The sequence below is a fragment of the Chanos chanos genome, chromosome 10, assembly GCF_902362185.1.
Source record: "Chanos chanos chromosome 10, fChaCha1.1, whole genome shotgun sequence".
Taxonomy (NCBI): domain Eukaryota; kingdom Metazoa; phylum Chordata; class Actinopteri; order Gonorynchiformes; family Chanidae; genus Chanos; species Chanos chanos.
Window position 1 is genome coordinate 1,506,483 of NC_044504.1, and position 22,518 is coordinate 1,529,000.

Genomic DNA, 22,518 nt, shown 5'->3' on the forward strand with positions numbered 1-22,518 from the left:
GACATCAGTGCAATCGCCGTTATTGAATAAGTGCAACTTTGAGGGTTATTTATGGCAGTAGTGCGGTGTCATGAATGGCTGTGGGGAAGCACGTGATACCATTAAACTTTGTTTTATGGCCAGGGAGTTGACAAGCCAAAATATAATTCACATTGTGTATTACAAAGGACTTGCAGATGGTTTAGAATAGATCGGTGATTCGGACGAAGCAAAGGATAAGGTCTGTTTTTTGTTGTATCATGGTTATACACGCACATCGGTGCGCTTTTCAGGGTGGAAGAACCCGTCGAGGTAAGGTCTGTTTCAATACTTGTCACTGAACTTGTGCTGGTATGATCTGCATAGTGTGCCATCAGCCGCCAGTCTGCTCGACTTTATTTACTGTATATGGACGTTTGATTGGGGCACGATGCTTCCACATCTTTCCATGTGTGGGCACGAGAAGTTACATAACTATACAGTAAAAAAAAAAAACAGATAGGAGATTAAATGAAGATGACGTAAATGTTGTGCAGTGGAAGGGTTTTGTTGCAAATGTGGCGCCACGCACTGCCTGTGTGTTTCCATCTGCCTTGTGGTCTTGTGCTTTGAAACCCGAAACTTGTAAAACTTAATTTAAACTTTTTAAAACCCGAAACATACAAAAAGAAAAAAAAGATGGGGAAAAAAACATTGAAACTGTTTTAGTCTCTGAGTGTTTCCATTTAGTCGTACAATCGCACACATGTAATTCATAAAGGAATATTATCTGCTCAAAGTGCATGCATGAATCGTAATTCTTTTGCTTTTTCAATAATGTGTAGATATCTATGTTCCTGAACGCCTTGCTAAGTAAGTTTATTTATAAGCAATAACAATAAATTCGATTGTAAACTATGGAAATAGGCTATGGTTCATACGTAAGTAGTGGAGAGAAACGGGCATCCCTGCTGTGTTTTGGTAATTCGATTTTGCATTAATAAAATTTTTGAGAGCGGCCCAAACGAAATTATCACAGTAATTTGAACAACCTTTCTGTATAACTGATGCATTTTGAAAAACATCAAATTGGTATGTCTGGGCCTTTTGTCTGTTGACGTGCACATGCTCTTTAGCGCCCCCGTTCTGCGTTTACCTCAGTTTGGCTGTAAGAGACCCGGACTGTGAGGCATTTCAAATAACGGAAATCTGTGTTTAACGTAACATTATGACAATTTAAAAATATACATCGTGCGTCCAAACTCGGCGTTTAATTTGGGCTCTGTATTTTGAATAATCGTTATGAAATCCACCCCGAAAAGAGTGAATAGGCTTTTATACAACCTCATAAATGCACGTCCTTTGTACACGTGCATTTATTAAAAGGCGCAGAAAACAAATTCACAAAGCTCATTTTAGTTGAAATCTACGCGAAAATTAATTGTTTTACATGGTGTTGCATTTATACTATTTTTACTTTAATTGTAGATTATATGTAATGTATATTCGGATTTACAAGCTATGAAAGAAATCGGGGAAGATCACGGATTTAATCACTTTATTTTAATTGCATGTAAGGACTGGAAGGCTACCTAGTGAGGGTTATTACTTATTTCCTGAAACATTTTTGTCGTATATCTAAAACATAAATAATGCGTAATTATTATTACTAGACATTCTTAAACGATTGGATGTTTTTAGCAGAGAAAATGTACGCCGACTTTTTAAAGAAAGCTGTTACAGGCACTCCCTTTTTCAATCAAATCACCCTGTTTTATAATTGAGCAAACATGTATTGTTAATAAATTTTGAAAACATGCGAAGCCCTTGTTACATTTTAACCCAGGGGTCAGGACAAGAGGTGACTTTAGTCCTTTTGTTCATCAGGATCCCGGCTTTGACCCGCCGGAGCGAGTCGCGAGGCAAGGTGAAACACGGGTCAAGCTGTCTAACAAATATTAAAACTCAAAACATTTAACATCTCTGTCAGTTTTTCCGTTAACAACGGATTTAAATCAACGGAACGGTTTATTTGTGATAAACGGTGCTCATAACTATTTAAATATTGGTCGCTAATTTTCCTGCTGGCCTGAAACCATTGCTTAGCCCTCTCTTGCGCTGTCATGTTAGGCCTAATTAGTCTGTTATTCTTAAATATAACTGTCTATGATCATATCTTGTGAAACTGCAAACAACGTTTTCTCCAGATTTCCGTTGAGAAATAAAAATCAGACGACCGGGCTTTGAATAAAGCTGCATCGTTTAAATTTCATTACTAAATCCGTGACACGTGAAGAAATCGATGCCATCCTCTTTCTTCAAATCTAAACTTAGACAGTTTATTATAAGACAAGACAATACGTTGTAATTAATTTTCACATTTCACATCCTTAATTTCCTTGGCATTCTTCCTCACTGGCATCAAGGAGCTGGTCACCAGATGGGTCCCAGAATCCATGAACTTTTCTTACTCTACCGTAGTCTGCTGTCGCCCACGTAAAAATAATGAAACTTTGGGATGTGATTAAAAATGATTTGGTCTGACCTTTTGGCCTTTTAGCCTTTGTCTTAGTTGAGTTCTCTCAGTATTCGAGCAATACTCGGGGCAGTTGAAAAAGAGAACTCGCGTGATTCGCTTTATCTCCATGGAAGCCTTCCAAATGTGAGTACAATCTGCCACCATTTACTTGTTAGGAAATTATTTAGAGAGGGATGCCAATATTATGGGCATTTTGATCCGACCCAAAGCTGTGCAAGTATTTGTGAGCGACAGCACAAAGAAAACGAGCAGATGAAATCAAATATCAAACATTTACAAAAATGTTCACTCAGGAATATTTAACCTATCTATTAACAGTTGCGTAATTGCTAATTGCATTGAGTGAATAAAATGAAGTAATCCCAACTGGGGGTCAGTTTGCTCACTTAAAGGTTATTTTAAAGCTTATTGAGCTGAAGATAAGGTTGCGATTAGTTTTCATCTCCAAAAACCTGTATCTATTGGACTTGAGTACTCCGTCGTCTATATATACCCTGTAGAACCGAATTTGTGTGAAGAAATCAGGGTCACAGATTCGATTCTAGGGGAGTATATGGTCGATGCAAAAACTTCAACAAAATCTTTGGTCGTACAGGGTCAAAATAATAATAACAATAATAATGAGGACAGTTATACTCACACCTGTTGGGATTTGTACCTTTGTATGACAAAACTGTAGTCTATTACTAATGGCGTTGTGTAAATGTGCTTGGTTGCTGTGCAGGCTTTACGCTGCCTGTGTGTGTGTGTCTTATACATATTAGATGCAAAGTGCACATAGTGGACTGTGTGTTACAGACACTGAAAAACGGTATATTTCCTCTTCGTGATATCATCACATATCTCTGCACTTTCATGCTTTCATCTTCGCTCTTCATTAACAATGCAGTTGATCTAAAGAGGTGTCATCCCATTCTAGAGACTTCTGCTGTCCTCATAAAACCTCTGTCGTAAGTTCTCGTGTTATTTCATTGACTCAAGAGAGACTTTACCCATATATGGTGTACACAAGCATGGATGTGTATGATGCATTCATGCAGGATTATTGCTTCTTATATAATTCATCAAACCCTGATGTTCGCCTCCTTTCATTCTCGTCTGATCTGTTTTATTTCATGTGCCTGATTATTGATTGTCAGATGGCATTGATGGTAATCCGTGGTATTCCTTTGGTTCTCCCTGAAAGCGCGCGAGCAGATGACACGATGGGACTGCGGTAACTTTTAAATGACCTCTCGTTGACAAAGACGGTCTCCATCAATTGTCTACAGGCTTTATGCGGCCCCTTTTCTTAGCCCGGGGCCGTTTTGGGTCTTTTATTTGTTTTTCAGTAAAAGTCTCTTGCTTTAGCTTGATTTAGTGAAGTTGAATATTAAACCCACACATGAACCGCTTCAATACAGACATAAGTATCTTTATATCTGATCAGAAATTGTTGCGTTAAATGTCTTCATTCGTCTCCCCGCGATTGCGATATTCATAAAGTGTTATTCAGAGCATTAAGGTTATGATATAACACACAGTCATGCTTACACGCTGTCTTTCAAATGAATAAATTATTTTATGTAGCCCAATCCAAATAATCACTCAACTTTGTGAAAATTCTTGTTAGGTGTGCAGGTTTTTTATCCACTAATAAACCCCCTTTTCTGCCATTGGCCACTCTTGTCACGTGGTGCCTAACTTTATTCAGTTGACAGCAAGTAGGAGGGCTTTATGGAGGGAGGAAAAAAAGACAACTCGAGAAAAATTAGTATTTTCTACCTTCAGAAATTAATGGCCATGAGTTCGTACATGGTGAACTCCAAGTATGTGGACCCCAAATTTCCTCCATGCGAGGAATATTCGCAAAACAGCTATATACCTGAGCAGGGCACAGGCTACTACAACCCATCGCAAGACACTGACTTCCAGCATCCAGGGATCTACTCACGGTCAAACTATTCCGAGCCGCCCTACAGTTGTAATACTGTGCAGGGCTCCACAGTGCAGCCGCGGGGTCATGTACGGGAGCAAGGAACCCACACAAGCCCCTTTACCGCCCAGACCGAGCAGTGCCCCCCGGTCCAGATATCCGGGCCTCGGACTTGTGGACAACAAAACACAAAGAACCAAAACGGGATAGCCAAGCAGCCTGCTATAGTTTACCCATGGATGAAGAAAGTCCACGTTACTACGGGTAAGATTCACTCTTTCTGTCTCCTTTCTTTTGGGAGACAGCTCAAGTCGGCTGTTTCAGCCACACTAAAATCATTCAGTGAAATATTTATGGGCTCTTCTGAAGGGGCCGCCAATTACACTGGTCATAAATTTTTATTGCTTAGGAAATAGGCCGCTAGCTGTATTGGCCAGCTCTCTGAGCAATTGAAAACTCAATCTGACTCTAGACTGTCGAATTATATTATTTATTCAGAACAAAATTTGATATGGACTCATTGAAATTTTTTAATTACCTGAGAAGGGAATTTTGGTCCTATATAAATATCTAATCCTCACGAGTAAATTTCGAGTTAATATTTTGAGTGAAATATTTAGTTTGTAAACACAGTTGTTTTCCTGTTCGGGACCACTTCCTCACTAAGTGTGTTTTGTCTCTCTTAGTGAATCCGGACTACACAGGAGGTGAACCCAAACGCTCACGGACAGCCTATACAAGACAGCAAGTTTTAGAACTGGAAAAGGAATTTCATTTTAACAGATATCTTACCAGACGGCGTCGTATCGAAATCGCACATACTCTTTGTCTCTCCGAGCGCCAGATCAAAATCTGGTTTCAGAACAGAAGAATGAAATGGAAAAAAGACCACAAATTACCCAACACAAAGGGCAGATCTGCATCGGCTGCCAATCAGCATGTACAGCATGTTCAGAAGGACAACCAGACTGATATCACAACTTTATAAAATAAAAAGGGAACCTTTTTACACTCTCCAGACGTCCATCGAACTGTATATAACGAACAATGCGTCATTGGACTCCGCATGGTCTCAAAGCATTTACAATTTCTGTCATCAGCGCCGCACAATGTGAAACAGAAACTACTTAGCCTAAAAAAGTACGAGGGAACCACGATGAGTAGACGAAGTGCTGATATTTCCCCGTTTCCACAATTGCTTACTCTAATGTGGATTTGAGGATAGGGATCCAGCTTAACACGCTTCAGAGGTTTCAGCGAGGTACAGTAGCTCGTCAGAGTTCAACGGTTTCTTATTCGAACGCCTCTCAAACTATTTGCAACTATGGTGTGTTACAGTGATCACAATGTTTTTATATATATATATATATATTTTATTTGTATTTTAGTCACTTCGCTCTTCTTTTCAAGTGAAATAAAGCAGGTTTTAAGTTATACCCTGTAAAAATAAGTTAATACAGAACTTTAAAATAAAAATAACTGCAGCTCTGTGACGCCTTTTTTCCCCTAATCGTAATCGTCTCGGTGCATAGAATTTAAAAAATAAAATTAGCATCTGTGTCAGAAAATATTCGTTTCAGTGGAGATTATTTTGTTTTACAAAAATAGACCAAATTTTAATTTGTAAGACTGAAGGAGGCATGCATCTGTTTGTTGCGAGGGGTTAATGGTTAAAAACAAAAGACAGAAAAAAAAAAGAAAAAAAAGGTAAAAACACAAATTCTCAGCTCAGTGAATGGATGCTCAAAAGTGACCAACAATAAACGATACATTTTTTAAATTTGGGCTCAGTTTTGAGTAGGGGCAAACGTGCCTGTGTGTGCTGAATAGAATATCCAAGAATACCTTCTCTGAGTTATAAATCTCCCGTGACGTTTTTGTAAACAGTATACAATTAAAGAAGCTGTTTATCTGTCTTCCAGATGTCATGTGAAATTCCTCAAGAAAGAGTTCCTCTATTCTTTTTACTTACTTTGGTATCTTAGATGAACTTTTAGGTACAAGAAGCTTGAAATCTTTTATTTATTGAAGAAATCAGCATGAGAATGCTATACGTTTGTGTCTATGTTCGTTATGAACAACGTTGAGTAATCGTTTCATAAATTTATAATATTCAGTTAATAAAAGTGTGTAATTTTCTATATTATATATTTCTGTATTTTGAGCCTATTTTCTACAAACTTATTTTGTGTAAATGAGTTGTAAAAGATCGCCAAGAATGAAGGTAACAAAAAACTACTTAGCATACACTTTTCGAAGAACGCAAACATGTTTCATTAAACAAATCATGTACCATTAAAATGATCTATGTTTTCACAGTTTTTTTTTTGTTCCATAAGAAATGTTGAATGAGATGGTTCTGAAATGTGAGTCCAAGTCTTCACGTCATGATTAAAGATAGACACTCTGCTATCTTTGTCGTGTTATTGTCTCCTTGAACAAAACAGTGAGGCGCTCACGCATAGCGAAGACGTCTCTTGTGTTAAGCTTTCACGTTGAGAAGTTGAAAAGGACTTTTTACAGAATTTCGACCAAGCCTCAGAGGCAGGTTCATCCAGAGGACACATTTTCTATTGCATTAGACGTTTTTCAGCCGCGAGCCGCTGACCTCTAAACTCCTGACCTGCCGGACCCGTAGCCATTTCTTGTGCAGACGGTTTTCGCATTCGGTCCACTAAATAGGCCGCTTTTGCGTTTTGTTGCGCCATACGATTGATCTGTATCCCGCAGATAGCTAATAAATGAGAACTATTTCTGATACTAAATTCAATCTGGTACCATCGAAATATTCCTTTATAAAGGCACCACACATGTACCAATGCTGGCGAATTTTGTGCATAGCGTAATTTTTTTCTTAATTGGGCTCAACAAACCAAGACTGTAACAGTGCCATATGAATGCTTGCTCGAAGGCCTTTATCTATATAGGACGCTAGCATTCCCCCTGAACAGTCAAAACATCATGTGTACTCAGTGGGCCCACTGTTCAGTCCATCACTGAGAGTGGGTACCGTCGTATAATCGGTTGTTTGTTCGCGCTCCATGGCCGCTTGTGTCCTCAGGTAACATGGAAGTACTGTGAATTATTGAATGTCATAGCATGAAATCATGTGGATTCATATGTCAGAGAAGGTTATCCTCCGTTTCTCCCTTAACATGACTGTCCAGCGAAGAAACTTTCAAAATACTATGATTCACTGATTGTGGTAACTACAAAGGACATCTACGTGCAGGTTTTCGCCAGATGTGTTACAAAGACTGTCCTACAAACGGAAAAAAACATCTTGCAAAAATATCTTGTAGAATAATACTGTACATGTAATCGCTACAGATAGTAAAAACTTGGGAATAGAATGGGGGGAAAGTATTGTTGTGCTTGCGGTTTGACTGAATTTCCATATGATTTAGGCCCATATTTCTATGTTTCCGTGTGGGAAACTGCCTCTCTCTTTCTTTGTGTGTGTGTGTGTGTGTGTGTGTGTGTGTGCGTGCGGCGAGTGTGTGTCTGTGCGTGTGAGTGTACGAGTGCGCGCGCCCTCTGTCGCGCGCATGTGTGCCTGTATGTTTCAGACTCAGAGTAAGACAGTTTATTTAAAGCCCTTTATATCAGTGCCTGTCTGAATAGGTGCGCACACGCCTGCCCATCACTGGAAGTGAAGCACCGTCACTTTCAGCAAAGCTTTGTCGGTGCAACCTAGTCAGGTCATATGGGGGCAGCAGTTTTATCGGTGTACGCTCAAGAAGTCCATCATTTCACCAGTGTCAAAATTACGCAGATCTTTCCCAGTGTATTGGCGGTAAAGCCACCCACGTTTTCGTAACAGACAAACGTCCATGGCAATTGATTGTTACATGCAGTGTAAATGTGTATGGTTGTGAAAACATTATTAATGATTAACAAACGGTGGCAAACAAAATCATCTTTGTATTCATAGAATACAACCTAACGTAAATCATGCCTGTAAGTCTCTGCTAACAGAGATCATGGGAAGCCATCCATTGCCTCAGATTGTCCTGTAATGCTTTTTGAGTATTGACCGACATGTCTGAACACAATAAATGAGAGCGATAGGCAGCACCATTTCCAATGACACTGCACCGACTACCATCGCCGGTCCCACAATGCTTCTCAAACGGCCATATTTGATTTCCAACTGTTCGCAGAAAATGTCTTCGCCTAGCAAGACAGCCCTTTAAGACATATTAAACTGCGCTGTCTATATTCGATGATAGAATTCGGGCACTATATGGCTCCTTTCTATATCTTTTTTTTTCTATTTGACCACGTGATTGTCTAAATAATTAATGCAGCACGTCCCCTAGAAACACGGCGTCGTCATTAATCGCGAGGACTCTATCAGACTTGAAAACTGAAGAGATCCCAAGAAAATAATATCCAAACGGTCTGGTACCCTACGCAACTGTAGCCCTTTTTGTACAGCAATTCAACCAATGGAAGCTTGGTAGGTAAACATTTAAGATTCTTTTTGAGTAAGATGGTATAGGGAAGGTGTCTGTCAGATTTTTGATAAATTACGCCTTTTCATAAGTGCGCCGCGGCTTTCTCTCAGGCAGTCTGAAGTTGTAATGGACTCATAACCGTGCTTTTTTTCTGTACAAACCGTCAAGTGTAAATAATGTCGAATTAGACTTGATCTTCTAAGTGACAGTGGACTGTTAGCCAGTCAGTTATTATTATTATCATTTTACAGCAAGACTCAACCGTCAACTCATACATCTACCGATACTTTGTGGTTTGAAAAATGCTTTTTACGAGCAAATGCTTTCCAGGATCAATTCGGCATTGTTGGTTTGTTATTGTTCGGTCTTCAGGTCGTCTTACAAGGGCCTGTGTATGATTTATAATTCGGCAAAGGTGCAGTTCAGCCTAATCTTAAACGATGGCCATTTGCTTGGATACTCTCTGAAACGTTTGGTCCGTTAGGTGAAAAGACAAAATGTAGGGCAGTGTGTGAGAATGCGTCGCTCGTCCACAAAAAGAGACTGGTTAATGCAATATTTGTTTTAATTCATTTGATATCTGTCCAACCAAAATCTGACGAAACCATACAAATACAATATTACAGATGTAACAACAATTAAAACAACAATGGCAACGATAATCATCAAGTCTTCACTTAATGCCAATTTCCCCAGTGTCTCACCCTGTTTTTATTTATTTTTTTAATGTTGTTGTTGGTTTTTTCTTTAATTCTTAACATTCCATAATGTGAGTGATTTTGTTTCACAGAGCTTTCGAGGTTCTTGGAGTGAAATTGACAGTTATCTTCGTCGTTGTAAATCACTGTCCATAATTCCTGAAAGGGTGCGAGGCGGTTGGGGGGCCGGGCGTACACTGTAAATCTTTCACTTTTATTACCCCGAGAACATATGCTGCGATGGGCGAAGTCTTGCATCTTTTCGTCAGGACAGCCTTCCTCTCGGCCCGATTCCCAATCTCCTCCCCGGCTCTCCATCTCCGTCCCCTTAGAGTCGAGCAAATTGCTCCTTTCAGATATTTTGTAGTCTATTATCCACGCGGAAAAAAATAAGGGACCAAAGAAAACCTTTTTTTCCCCCAAAAAAAGACAAAATACTAGGTTTTCGCACTAAAAAAAAACAGCAGTGAGAAATGATCTGCAAAATCACACAGCAAAGTCAGTTTTACTTTTATCTTTTTTACTCAGTCGTCAAACACAACCACCCGGGCTATTGTGTTTCCTGCACCTCTTTTTCCCTCTCTTACTCAGATGCATTACTTATCCATTTATTACCTAGTGAAAGGAACAATGAAGAATTTGGGATGATTTTGATAAATCTCTCCGGTTGACAGGGTCATACTTTGCTGTCATTGCCGAAGCCATAATAGTCAAACAATTCTTCCATGTTTTCTTACAAGCTATATTACAAACACAGTTTGTGACAAATTCTGCAAGCACGCTGCAAAGATAATTCTTCTACTGCTTTCCTGATCATTATTGAAAAATACTGCCAATTTCTTTCAACGCCATAGAATTGAAATTATAGCAAAACAGACCAAACAACGTCAACAGATTTCATTATCTTATTTTTGGTATCCTTTATTCGATATCAAAAACAGGTCTGCCCTTACCTCCGTGTACTGATACAACCTGAAATTCCTGAATGTATGAAGCAATACTCTTCTTAAAAATAGACTGTAGCCAAAAAAACGCGTAAACGCACATAAAGATGAATCTAATGAGCTTTGTATTCTGTGTTTTTCATTGTCCTCAACAGCTGTTGTCAAAGCCAGCCTAAATATCATGATTTTACGACAAATGGGGAGCCTTAGCTTTAATCTACAATGTCAAAGGGAAAGAAATATAGTGGAAAGGGAATAAACGCACAAAGGCAAAGGGGGCAGATTGGGGAATGTAAACGCGCTTCCTTTTAAAAATGGATTTGTGAGGTAAGGCTTAGGTTGAAGTTGCAGCCTCAATCAGGACAATCTGGTATCCTGATCACGTGAACAAATATGCTTGTATTTTAAGCCAGCGCCTTTATTTGTCATCATAAACGTTTCCGAAACACCAATATCCTAATGTTGACTAAAACGTTGTTGCTGGCTGTGTAAACGTTTTTTTTCTTTCAGTGGGAGTTTGATCGCTTGCAATATTTTGGTTTTGGAATAAGAATACCTACTTGGCTTTTTATTGGTAGTTGAGTGAGTGGCTTCCATTCTTTCGGGAATACTGTCTGCATTGCTATATGGAAATGTCTGAAAAGCCGCAAGATCAGGGTTAGGACAGTATTGTCTACAGACAAAGGGTGAGGGATATATTCTCGAGACTGCAGGGAAACATATTGAGACTGAGAAAGGCGGCTGTATGATAAATTGATTCACAGGTAAGCAATTGCATGGCAAAACGCAACCTTTAACCATGGGTTTACATAATGCGGGAGTAAAAATATGATTTATTCCATTCAAAGGAAACGATCTTTATTAATGTCGCTGGTGGAAGGAACTAAGCAAGTAGCACTTAAAGACATAGAACCAACCTGTAAGACTAGTTTATTGTTTTGAACAACCATGAGCACGTTCGAAAGGTTAGCCTTGGCTTTTGTCAGATACATATATTTTGACGTTGGCATTTTTTTTTCAGCTGATTTTGCGATTTGATGAAAACAGACTAAAAACAAAAGGAAAAAAGAACTAGAAGAACTTCTCATTCCGTTTCATAGCTTGTGAGATCATAAATCACATTAATTTGTTGTCTTATCGTCACAGTAACGTTACACATGATGTATGTGGTTTCAAGTCCGTGGCATTGTTAAGCAACCCTGTTAGCTTATATTCAAATATATTCGGCTGCTTTATTCTAGATTAGGGGAAATACATCATAATTTCAAATGGAAACAATTTTAGTTCATATTTGAGCTACCGGAACATATTTCGCACGAAGAGTGGACACAATATTGTACACATGCGGCTTAAATTCTTTGAAAAGCTATTTCTTAGTTGAAAATTTAAAAAAAAAAAAAAAACACTATAAAATATGCTACTTGATTATTTAAGCACTTCGTCACCATAATCTCAAATTAAATGTATTTCACGTCTGTCATTTTCAATAGTTTCGCCATAAACTGTGGTAGCTTTATATATTTTTAACAGAAACTACGGTTTGATTTTAAGAGTCTTTTGCCAACCGGCGACTTTTTAAAATTGATGTTTACAACGAATAGACTACTGAGAAGAGCACATAACAATGTTAGTTGCCCTCTTGAGATGAATTTCTTTTTTTTTCTAATTTTCTTTTTTTTTCCATACCGAGAATTTAACAAGAATTGGTCACTGGAGTATAAAAGTGATTACTTTCATCACATTTCGTGGGATTGTCTGTCGATTTTTCAATGAATAACAAAAACCTCTGCACAGAGAAAAACTTCAGTGGATAAAATCAAGCAAAAATAGTCAAAGATTTGAAAGTAAAATACCGGGCTTTAACAGAATGTTGAAGCTGGTAATATAATGCGAACGAGCTTTTGAAATTGTTCTGGTTCTCTGTGTAGTAGCGAGCTGCTGAAGCGCGCGGGTTAATGTATATGCATAGCCCGCAAAACCCTCGTAAGACACGAATAACATTTAAACCATGTGTCCTACCGGCGTACAATATATTGACGAGCGAACAGCGCACGAATCGATAAAAATAAATTCATATACATAAATTATGGTTGACTCTCTCATATCATTATCGTATCAACCTACTGTGCCATTATATATACCAAACTTACCGTAACAATGCGTGGGCGAAACACTGTCGCCCTCATAGAGAAGACCACGCTTTGCAATAGAAATAGCGATATCTATCCAATTAAGTACGCTTTGAACATGACGAATCAGTCTGAATTTACCGTCTTTCCTTTGGTTTGGGGCATACGACACGCTATTTATAATCATTAGAATTATTTACAGCGATATCCGGGTCCTACATTACCAGAGGGGTAATCTTCGACTCAAATGCAGCTCAGTTCTCTGGTTTCAAGTCCTATTTGTCGCGAATGTGGATAAATGTTTCATCTTCAGAGACTGTTTCTGCTTTTAAAAACAGTGAAAACTTCTGTGCTGTGCATTGTATTATGACTTCCCTGAACCCCTTCCGTTCGTTGTTCATTAATCTGTGAGTTATTGCACAAGAAGCCAAAGGTCACCCAAAAGGCTTATGACTGCTAAATATTTTGGCCAACTTCTCTGTGTAGAATTGCTTATGTCAGTCGTTTCTCTTTTTTTTTTCTTTAACCACTCTTTGAGCAGTTTGAGGACAGATCCTATTTTAAAATGTGTTTCACGTGTGATATATTATAAAATATGTGAGATGGCCTCATAGGATTCATCATTTTCAAAGCCGTTCAAGAAATAGATATTATATTTATTATTTAAACGCCCCGCTTCTATATTTATGTGCATTAAATGTCTGTTAAGTGGGCTAATGTGTATTTTGAAGGCAGAGAATACCATTTACCATAGGCTCTGATGCAGTTTGGAGGAAGAGTGCTACACTGAGTCAAGTATTCATCCGTACTACTGAATGTTGAGAGCAATCGTCAGATTAGGCTCTCCATAACAACTCATGTGATTAAGGTTTTCTCTTCGTCATTCATAGGTCGTGATCCAAATAATGAAGGACAACTAAGGGAAAACATTACAGAGATAAAAAGAGACTACGGTGAGTAATTCTCTCTTTAATAAATCGTGAGGGCGGTAAACCATAAAGGCTCTCTACATCCTTATCAAATATTAAAATCAAAAAAACATTAAAACTCTCTCATTATCCGCAATTATTTGAAGCATTCTTAATTGAAAAAATACCTTATCCACTCAAAACGATTTCATACCCTAAGAAAAAAGGAATAAAAAGGATTAGAGATCTTTTTTGACCTTTTACTTCAGAAAAATAGCTCAGTCTTTTAAATTCCATCCGTATCAAAATAAATGTAGCCAATTTTTCAGCAAATGCTCTCTTTCAAAAAGCTTTTCACACACACGCATCCGTCTCCTTTCTTCTCGGCCTTACCAGAAACAAGTGTTGAAATTTTAGGCGATGTGTTGTACTTATAAATCAAGAATATTCAGTTCTAGTCACATATGTGCATCTTACAGAACTGATGAGTCTCCGCGATCATTTGATAAAACGTCAACAGCTTGTACACTTATTTATTTAGCGCAGCTTTTTAACGTTAACAACCAGAACGCAATGTAGCCTATACCCCGTTCACTTTGCCCTTGGCATGTTCGGGAACATTCCCTTCGTACGACTCCAAAATCCTCTTCAAGATAATGCTCCGTGTCTCTTTACCGTAGTCTTGAGGGATCTTTCCCTGGCGTAGTCTGCTAAACGGACTGGGAAGGCCCGATATATATTGGCGGTCTCTCCTTTCTTGCTATAAAGGACCTTGCGAAGTAAGGCATTCTTTTTCCGGGCCTTCCACCTACGCGTGGAGTTTTACACTTCTGATGGTAGCAAGTCATGAGAAGTGTTTTTCTTTTCACCCCTCCGTTAGGCATTTACGACTATAGCATGGCCAGTCATAAATTTTGTTGGAGTCCGCAATGACAGGTGCATTGATATTCATCGAGTGGACTTTCAGGCCATCTCGAAATAACCACTGTATTGGGCTGGGCTGCTGGGAGTGTAAGTCGTTCTAGGGTGGGAATGTTAGCACAATATTAGAATTTAAATTTAATCTAATATTGATATGTGTGAGCTTAGATATTCTGCGTTGTGCTTGTAGGACTCACACCAAAGGCTCTGAAGTGTCACTTTGCACCCACGCATTTGTCATATACAACATTTGTTAGCTCATTAGCATACTAGGGTGACCCACCCATTCCGCTAACTCAATACATGGGTGGGAAAGAGGAGCGGCGAGGAGCTATCCCTTACTAGAGAACTGAAATGCAAATATTGCACTATGTAAAAACGTGCTGTAATGCGATGTTATATTCGACGATGCAGGCTATAATCACGCAATTGGTCAAAAAAAAAGAGAGTAAGAAGAAGAAGAAGAAGAAGGAGAAGATGAAGAAGAAGAAAAAAGAAAACCCGGCGCTTTGCTGGACATAAAGGAGAGAAGACTCCAGTGTTGTTGGTTGTCTGCTGCTTTGATTTACAGCGCAGCTTTCGGAAAGTTCAGACAAAGTTCACTTTGAGAGCAACAGAAGGCAAACATGCAACAGCTTGGAGTAAACTGTGTTTATATAATCAAATATATATGATTTGCAGCCCAAAAAAACAGAGGCATTAAGAATTGCACTAATGCCAAAACACGACCAAACGACATCATTAGGCTACTCTGCATCTTATTATTGTCTACACTTTTGGTCTGCAAGTCAAAAAGAAAACTCAATCTAAGTCGGTTTTCATTCCTTTTTTTCAAATCTGAGACATCAACTATAACTTCAGTTGATCAGCATCACCTCTAATTCTTTAATACAATATTTTCAGATGATAAACATTATATTCTGTTCTTTAATACTACTGTTTAAGTGATGAAAATAATTTTTATTCAAATAAGCTTTAACTTCGTTCACAATATTTAAAAAAAGAAAAGAAAAGAAAAGAAAAGAAAAGAATAGAAAAAGAAAAGAAAGGGGTTATTGTTCGGGTCAAAAATGCTGATTCACCTTCTGCCTTTCTCGGATTTGCCTCAAAGAGATTTTTTTTCTCTAACGAGTTAAATTTTAACCGTCTTGTTGCATTCTTCCCTGGTGTTGTGAAAGACAGAGGCTGTAAAGGTTGAGAAGACGAGGATATGAGAAGCCTCGTTGTCAAGATTTGACAAATTTTAGAGTGACAAAGACACTCAGGGGGATGAGGGGGGGTTCATACCGAACATGACACCCGTTACTGACGAAACAGGGAGAACCAAAACAAACGCGTTCGTGTGTGAAGCCTCGCTCCAGAACAACCGTACAGTCTCCTGATATGTTGTGTATCACTGCTAGGTTTAAAATCACCCTTTAAAATCTAAAAAGAGAGCGAGAGATAGAGAGAGCGAGAGAGCGAGAGAGAGAGAAAAAAATTACTTTTGAAACAGACAACAGAGTTTAGGTTGTAGAATTGCAGGTGCATAATCGGCAAGCGTTCAAGTCATTCAAATTTCAAATTAAAAGCAATCAGCGTAGTTTTAGGAGAGCTATTTCTTCGGTACAGGACCTCAAATACGTCTCAAATACAACAATATTTGAAAAATGCCTGAACTTGCAGAGCAGGTAATATGCTTTGGGGAGGAGAATTCTTGACATATCATTTAATCTTTTCTCAGACCAGGCCGAAATGTGACTCCTACACAGAAAGCGGTAGGATTGGTAGAGGATTATTTGGCTTTGATATGGTAACTGGAAGTGATCTGTGAAGTTTATCTCAAATGGAAACTTGAAGTGAACTCAAGAAATGTGAATATTCATATCATTACATTGTCAGATAACCACTAGTCATTAGAAGTAAGGCCAAAAGGGATGTCTCTCCAAATACCTCCATATTAATCTGAGACCAGGTGAACATTCTCCCATCATTAACAAACTGTTACCTCTGGTTTATTCATTTATTTTTGATTTTTGCTTCTGTAGGTCAAGACACAGAGAAACAGTGGGAATCTCCAATCACGTGACCTAGGGGTCCATGCACCTGGTCAAGGGATTTCAGACCCCGACAAATTAAACCTTCATAATGCAGAAAGCAACATACTATGACAATGCTGGACTGTTTGGAGGCTACTCTTATCCCAAATCTGACTCCTACTCCTATGGCCCCGCTCACCAGCCATACCCCACCTCCAGCATCGAGAGTGATTACCAGGGTCCGATATGTCCCATCCAAACCACAACAGTCCGGCCGCCCGTTCACAAAAACAGCGATGTAAATGGCAGCTGTATGAGGCCAAGTGGCAGCCAAGGTAACAGCCAACCAGAGAGCATTGGCGAGCAGCAACAGGCACCTCCATTGGCTCCAACTTCACCCAACTCCAACACCTCCTCTCAGAAAAAGAAATCACCCTCCAACAATGCTTCTAATACTGCCACTCCAGTCATTACAAAGCAAATATTCCCATGGATGAAGGAAACTCGACAGAACTCCAAGCAGAAAAGTGCCAACAACTGCACAACTGCAGGTATAGTATGTTTTCATGGCATGTGTGTGTGTGTGTGTGCGTCTGTGTGTGTGTGCGCGTTCAGGATCTTAATATAAACATAATTCTAGAGATTTTGCTTCAAGCTTATTATATTCACCACGTTCAGAAGGCATTTCCTATCACTTGCTTGTTACTATAGTGGATTTCAATTTATTATTTAAAAAAATATGTCTGCGGGCAGGTTTGGCCTTCCAGTGATGGCCTTGCATCCCCAGGTGTGTATGCTGCTAATCTTGTCCAAAGCTATGCGTTACAGCTGTATTGTTTGATTTTCAGGTGAAACCTGCGATGACAAAAGTCCACCAGGACCTGCCTCTAAACGTGTGCGCACTGCCTACACGAGCGCCCAACTTGTGGAGCTCGAGAAGGAGTTCCATTTCAACCGGTATCTCTGTCGTCCCCGAAGAGTCGAAATGGCCAATTTACTCAATCTCACCGAGCGACAAATAAAGATATGGTTTCAGAACAGGAGGATGAAGTACAAAAAGGATCAAAAATCAAAGGGGATAATGCATTCTCCCTTAGGACACTCCCCGGACAGAAGTCCACCTTTAAGTGGTCCAAATCATATTGGATATTCTGGTCAGCTACCGAATGCAAACAGCCTCAGCTACGATGCGCCATCACCTCCGTCATTCGCCAAACCGCAACAAAACATGTACGGCCTGGCTGCATACACGGCGCCATTGGGTGGCTGCATGCCGCAGCAGAAGAGGTATCCGGGCACAGAGTACGAACACCACAGCATGCAGGGCAACGGCAGCTTTGCCAGCGCGAATTTACAAGGCAGTCCCGTGTACGTCGGGGGGAATTTTGTTGATTCTATGCCAGCTTCAGGCCCCATGTTCAACCTTGGCCATCTCCCTCATCCTTCATCCGCCAGTGTGGACTACAGCTGCGCTGCTCAAATTCCGGGCAACCACCACCATGGACCCTGTGACCCTCATCCCACATACACAGACCTCACTTCTCACCATGCGTCTCAGGGAAGGCTCCAGGAAGCGCCTAAACTAACACATTTGTAAGGATTTCATCCGTGTGCCCAAGCGAAGTGTCGCTCTTCTATTACCTCAATAGCTGAAAATAATTTATAGAACTTCACCTCGAGAGAGACATACGTATTACCCTGTATTATTATTGATATGACTATAACTGCTATGATTGTAATTATTTTTTAAAAAAATAGCTGTGGTCCACTTCTCTTGACTGTTGAAGACTTGCAGGAAGAGTGTTTAATGTCAGTTGTTCGGTTCTTTGAAGAGCAATGCGCAATATGAGGATTATTTCATGACGTATTACTTGAAGGTAAGTCGTGTAGGTTTATCAGTATTAGACACCCATCTTTATAGAGATGGAATTTGTAGGAAAAAAAAAATCATTGGCTCATCGTTAAGTCGTCTGTTTAGTCATTGGTAATTCCAAATATGCTTTCACTCAAAGGGCATCTTTATTTATTTTTTTTTTTTTTCAAAGATTGTATGATGGACATATCCTGATTATTATATTTATTATTTATCAGTTTTGTATCTCACATTATTTATATCATATCGCGTAGACTATTTATATGAACAATTGTAGAATTTATGCAACCTAAGCTGGACTGTGTCGGCGTTGTTGTTCTTGAAATGGTTCAAATTAGGTCATTTTTTTTAGGCATCGGGTTGTTTGGTGGGTGATTTTTTTGTGAGTTGGAAAAAGATTTTAAGCTCGGACACTACTTGGCTTCAAAACATTTCCTTATAAACCGGCACGTTTCGAGAGGACTGTAATATGTCAACACTTATTCTGGAGCTCATTACAACACCAGCGTTATGTTCATATATTTACTCCCCAAATCACTCAGCATTAAACCTTATTTTATCATTTTGCCAGTCCATACATACGTTGATGAGATGTTAATGATATGGAAATGTTATATTTTATTGTGTTAAACATTTTGTAAATAAAGTGCGTAAATTAAAAGAAATGGTTAATCCCAGAGTCTTCGCTGTGTGGGGTGCTCGGGGTGTTTTATGGACACAAGAAAACGATCGCAATTTAAAAATTAACCGATTTTATTTCATCAGTTCTGAAAGCCAGACTTTATCTATGTAATAAAGCTCTATGCCGCCATTTTGAGCTAATCTCAATAGTAAACAAAGGAGGAGGTCTTGTATCCTTCCGCACCCAATCGTGCGACAGAGCGCGAGCGTACACACTTGCAGGACATGTACAGTCAGCGAATACGAAGATATAAAGAGCTCCTCTACGCCAAAGCATTTCACTTTACACGTTTAAGGGTTTATGGCTGCATGTTGATGGCTTTAGGATTACATTTCCTATGGTCACAATGGGCGCTGAAAAAAAAATCCAATTCTCTTTTACGCACAGAAAATAACCATGAAAAACAATTTATCTGCCCTTTTAAATCTATGTGCAAATTAAATGCCATTTTACTGGGCGACAGACCGACTCTGATAAAAGTGAGGCCTAAATTTGAACGAGACACCTTAAAAAAAAATCCTATTTACCATTGTCTTTTAAAGGATTTATAACAGCATGTGTACAGTTAGCTTACTTTCAATACACGATAAGTAAAAAAATGTGACATATGCATGCTTTACAAAAAAAAAAAAATCCCCAAATGCGGTCATAAATAGCCTAAAGATGAAAAGTGTTACGATTTACTGACTTTACAGGCACAGCGAGCCGTCTTAACAGAATGGCCCGCGCCCCCTCTTTCCTCTTGCAAGACATTTCAAAGCCCATTAATCAAAAACTCGTCGCTTTCAGCTTCGCCACTGATTCCACCTCCTTATGAACAAAGCGTTTGCATTCTGAACTCTCGAAACACATTTCAAACTGCGAGAGGCCAAACTTTGTCCAGAGAGCAGCTGTGACAGCGTGCTCCCGGAATATCCATAGATGTGAGGGATGGATTCCTCACAGGGCTGAGCCTAAGCTGTCGGTGAAACAGGCATTGAGGGTCCTCCACCGTGGGTAGGTTGATCTGCATATACAGCCTCATATTCTCATCATTCATCGCTACTTACAGACACTGAGGCGTTCGCTTGCATTTTTAATGTTACATTTTATCTCCATCGCATTTCGCCTGATACACTCATAATTAAACGTTCAGTGCAGAAAACAAACAGCCGCCCTGGATCAGATGGCATTAAGTCTAAATGGTAATGGGCCTGTATTTCAGAGCGGGAATGGGGCATTTCAATTTAGAACATTCTTAAAGAACTGAGTTATTCTGAGTGCTCGTCCGTTTCCCATGATTTTGAGCCATACCGATCGACGATCAGCAATGGCGGCCATTTTCTCCATCGTTATAATGAATTGGCCATTCTACACTGCTCTAAATACTCTCGCCCAGATAACACAGACTTGGAAAATTACCATGGCAGCCTTTTGACATCAAGAGAGAATACGGCCTCTCCCGACTGTAGCTGCACTCCGCCGCCGAGACAAAAACGATTAAAATCTGTGCCACCCAAGAGAAGAAAAACCCAGTATAGCCAAATCGCTGGGACACGTGAACAGGACTTCACCGGCTGCTGAGGTAAATGAGCACGCTTTATGATGAGCGCGTGTTTCATTCATAAAGAGCGATTGCAAGCTTTAGGTGACTCCAAAATATATAGGCTGAAGCCCGTTGGAGAGCATTGAAAGAGGAAGAGCATTTAAAATAGTGTAATAACAGCTGTTGGTTGTAGAGTATGATACGTTGTTTAAGACTGATAGTTTTAGCATTTGTCACTGAGGAATGAATGTGAGATATAACGGCAATAAGGCATGACAGCCTTCCCATCCATTGCTAAGATTTCCATAGGCTATTTACGTTTTTCAGTCTAAACGGGCTTCGTGATTTAGATTAGGCTATATTGCTAATTGGGCGCCCAAAAACTGGAAAAGACTTTACTGTTTTTTTTTTTCTCTTACAAGTGCATCTTGTCGAAAGATAAATAATCTTTTATGAGTGGATATTTCTGCAGCTCATATCACCACGAGCATCTACAGTGAGGGGTAGGGTTACAACATCAGATCTTTAGTTCAACCTAACCATATCTTAAGCTACAACAGCCTATTGACATAACGGTCGACTTTTTAGCGGGGAAACTCGATTGCTTGTTTAAAAAAATAGAGAATGATAAAAATGCGATTATTTGAAAAAATAGAGGAAAATAGAGGAGAAATTTCGTCTGTCAACAAAGCATTGACAGAAATCCATGAAGAATAGCCATTGTTTTGTATTCTCATAGAGTATTCAATGAGTGGATTCATCTCTTAGTTATGTTTGAGCACTGCATATTAACACGATTTATTAATGCAGTAATATAAATTTTAAAAAGTGAAATAATTTGAATATTCCGATTTAAAAATGTATTAATCACGGTCATGAATCTAAACCAGCAAATCCGATTCATACATTTATATGAATAGCAGGTTACTTTACCTCAACTTAATTTCAAAATGTATTAAATTAATATCTAATTGGCAGAGACAAAACGCACGAAACCAATTAATTTATTTAGAACAATAGTAATAGGCAATTCAAAGTTTCCGAATACGTTATTTCAATGCAAGTGCAAATTTAATTAAAACTTTATATATTTCCTCGCAAAGGCAATCTATTGTAAGGGTCTCCTTTATTTTCATCTCGCCTTCTAGGGCAAAAGACGCGTTAGCAAGGTCTTTCTTTTGTGTTAGCATATACCAGTCAACTGGTATAACCTAAATCCTAAATCCTCAATAGCACAATTTCGTGGGCTATGTTTAATTACTCTTATAAACCAGATTATAGCAAGACTGAAAAAAAATTATGTAAAAATCTTACAGAACAAATAGTTAATCCGGGGACAGCAGTAGTCAGGGGTATTGCCAGGCTTTAGGCCATAAATCATAAATCACAATTTTCCCAGACAGCAGTTCTTACTCTTCCGAGGGGACATGGCCAGATGCGATGCGTCCATCTTCAGTTCACAGGAGACAAACCGAAAAACGGAAAGACAAAAACCCAGAGTGGAACAGTCAATTAATCACCTATGTTATAATGATTTTTGTTGTAAATGGTAACGACTTGGCTTTCTTCTTTCAGTCACAATGAGATTACTCGACACGGGCCCTTCACGTCTTACTGGAACTGATGCTTTTTTCCCCTGATCAAATAAAGCCTATATGTATCACAAAGACCTCATTTAAAAGGCTAAATCTTTGTTTCTGGCATCCTTCTGGATATCTGCTATTTTGTTGATGTTCTGGCATACTGCATCTCTCTGAAGTTGGGAGAGGAAGGAAATCATATATTGCAGTAGCACTCATCACAGTTAAATGGGCGAAACTATGGAGATTAGTATGACAAAGCAGTTAGGCTGAAACAATCGCTGAAGCACTCGCTTAAGTTATGTGAGATGAAGTTTTGTTAGAAGTCACAAGCCTCTATTGAGTGAAGTTTTCACCTACTGCGAAGA

General features: G+C 39.1%; 2 protein-coding genes across 2 annotated transcripts; both read left to right on the forward strand.

The window, feature by feature from the left end:
• Positions 1–4,213: 4,213 nt before the first annotated feature.
• Positions 4,214–5,400, forward strand: hoxd4a (homeobox D4a). Its single transcript, XM_030785845.1, has 2 exons — positions 4,214–4,676; positions 5,099–5,400. The coding sequence occupies exons 1-2, from the start codon at positions 4,214–4,216 to the stop codon at positions 5,398–5,400; spliced, it is 765 nt and encodes a 254-aa protein (XP_030641705.1).
• Positions 5,401–16,599: 11,199 nt separating this feature from the next.
• Positions 16,600–18,087, forward strand: hoxd3a (homeobox D3a). Its single transcript, XM_030785844.1, has 2 exons — positions 16,600–17,041; positions 17,339–18,087. The coding sequence occupies exons 1-2, from the start codon at positions 16,600–16,602 to the stop codon at positions 18,085–18,087; spliced, it is 1,191 nt and encodes a 396-aa protein (XP_030641704.1).
• Positions 18,088–22,518: the final 4,431 nt, after the last annotated feature.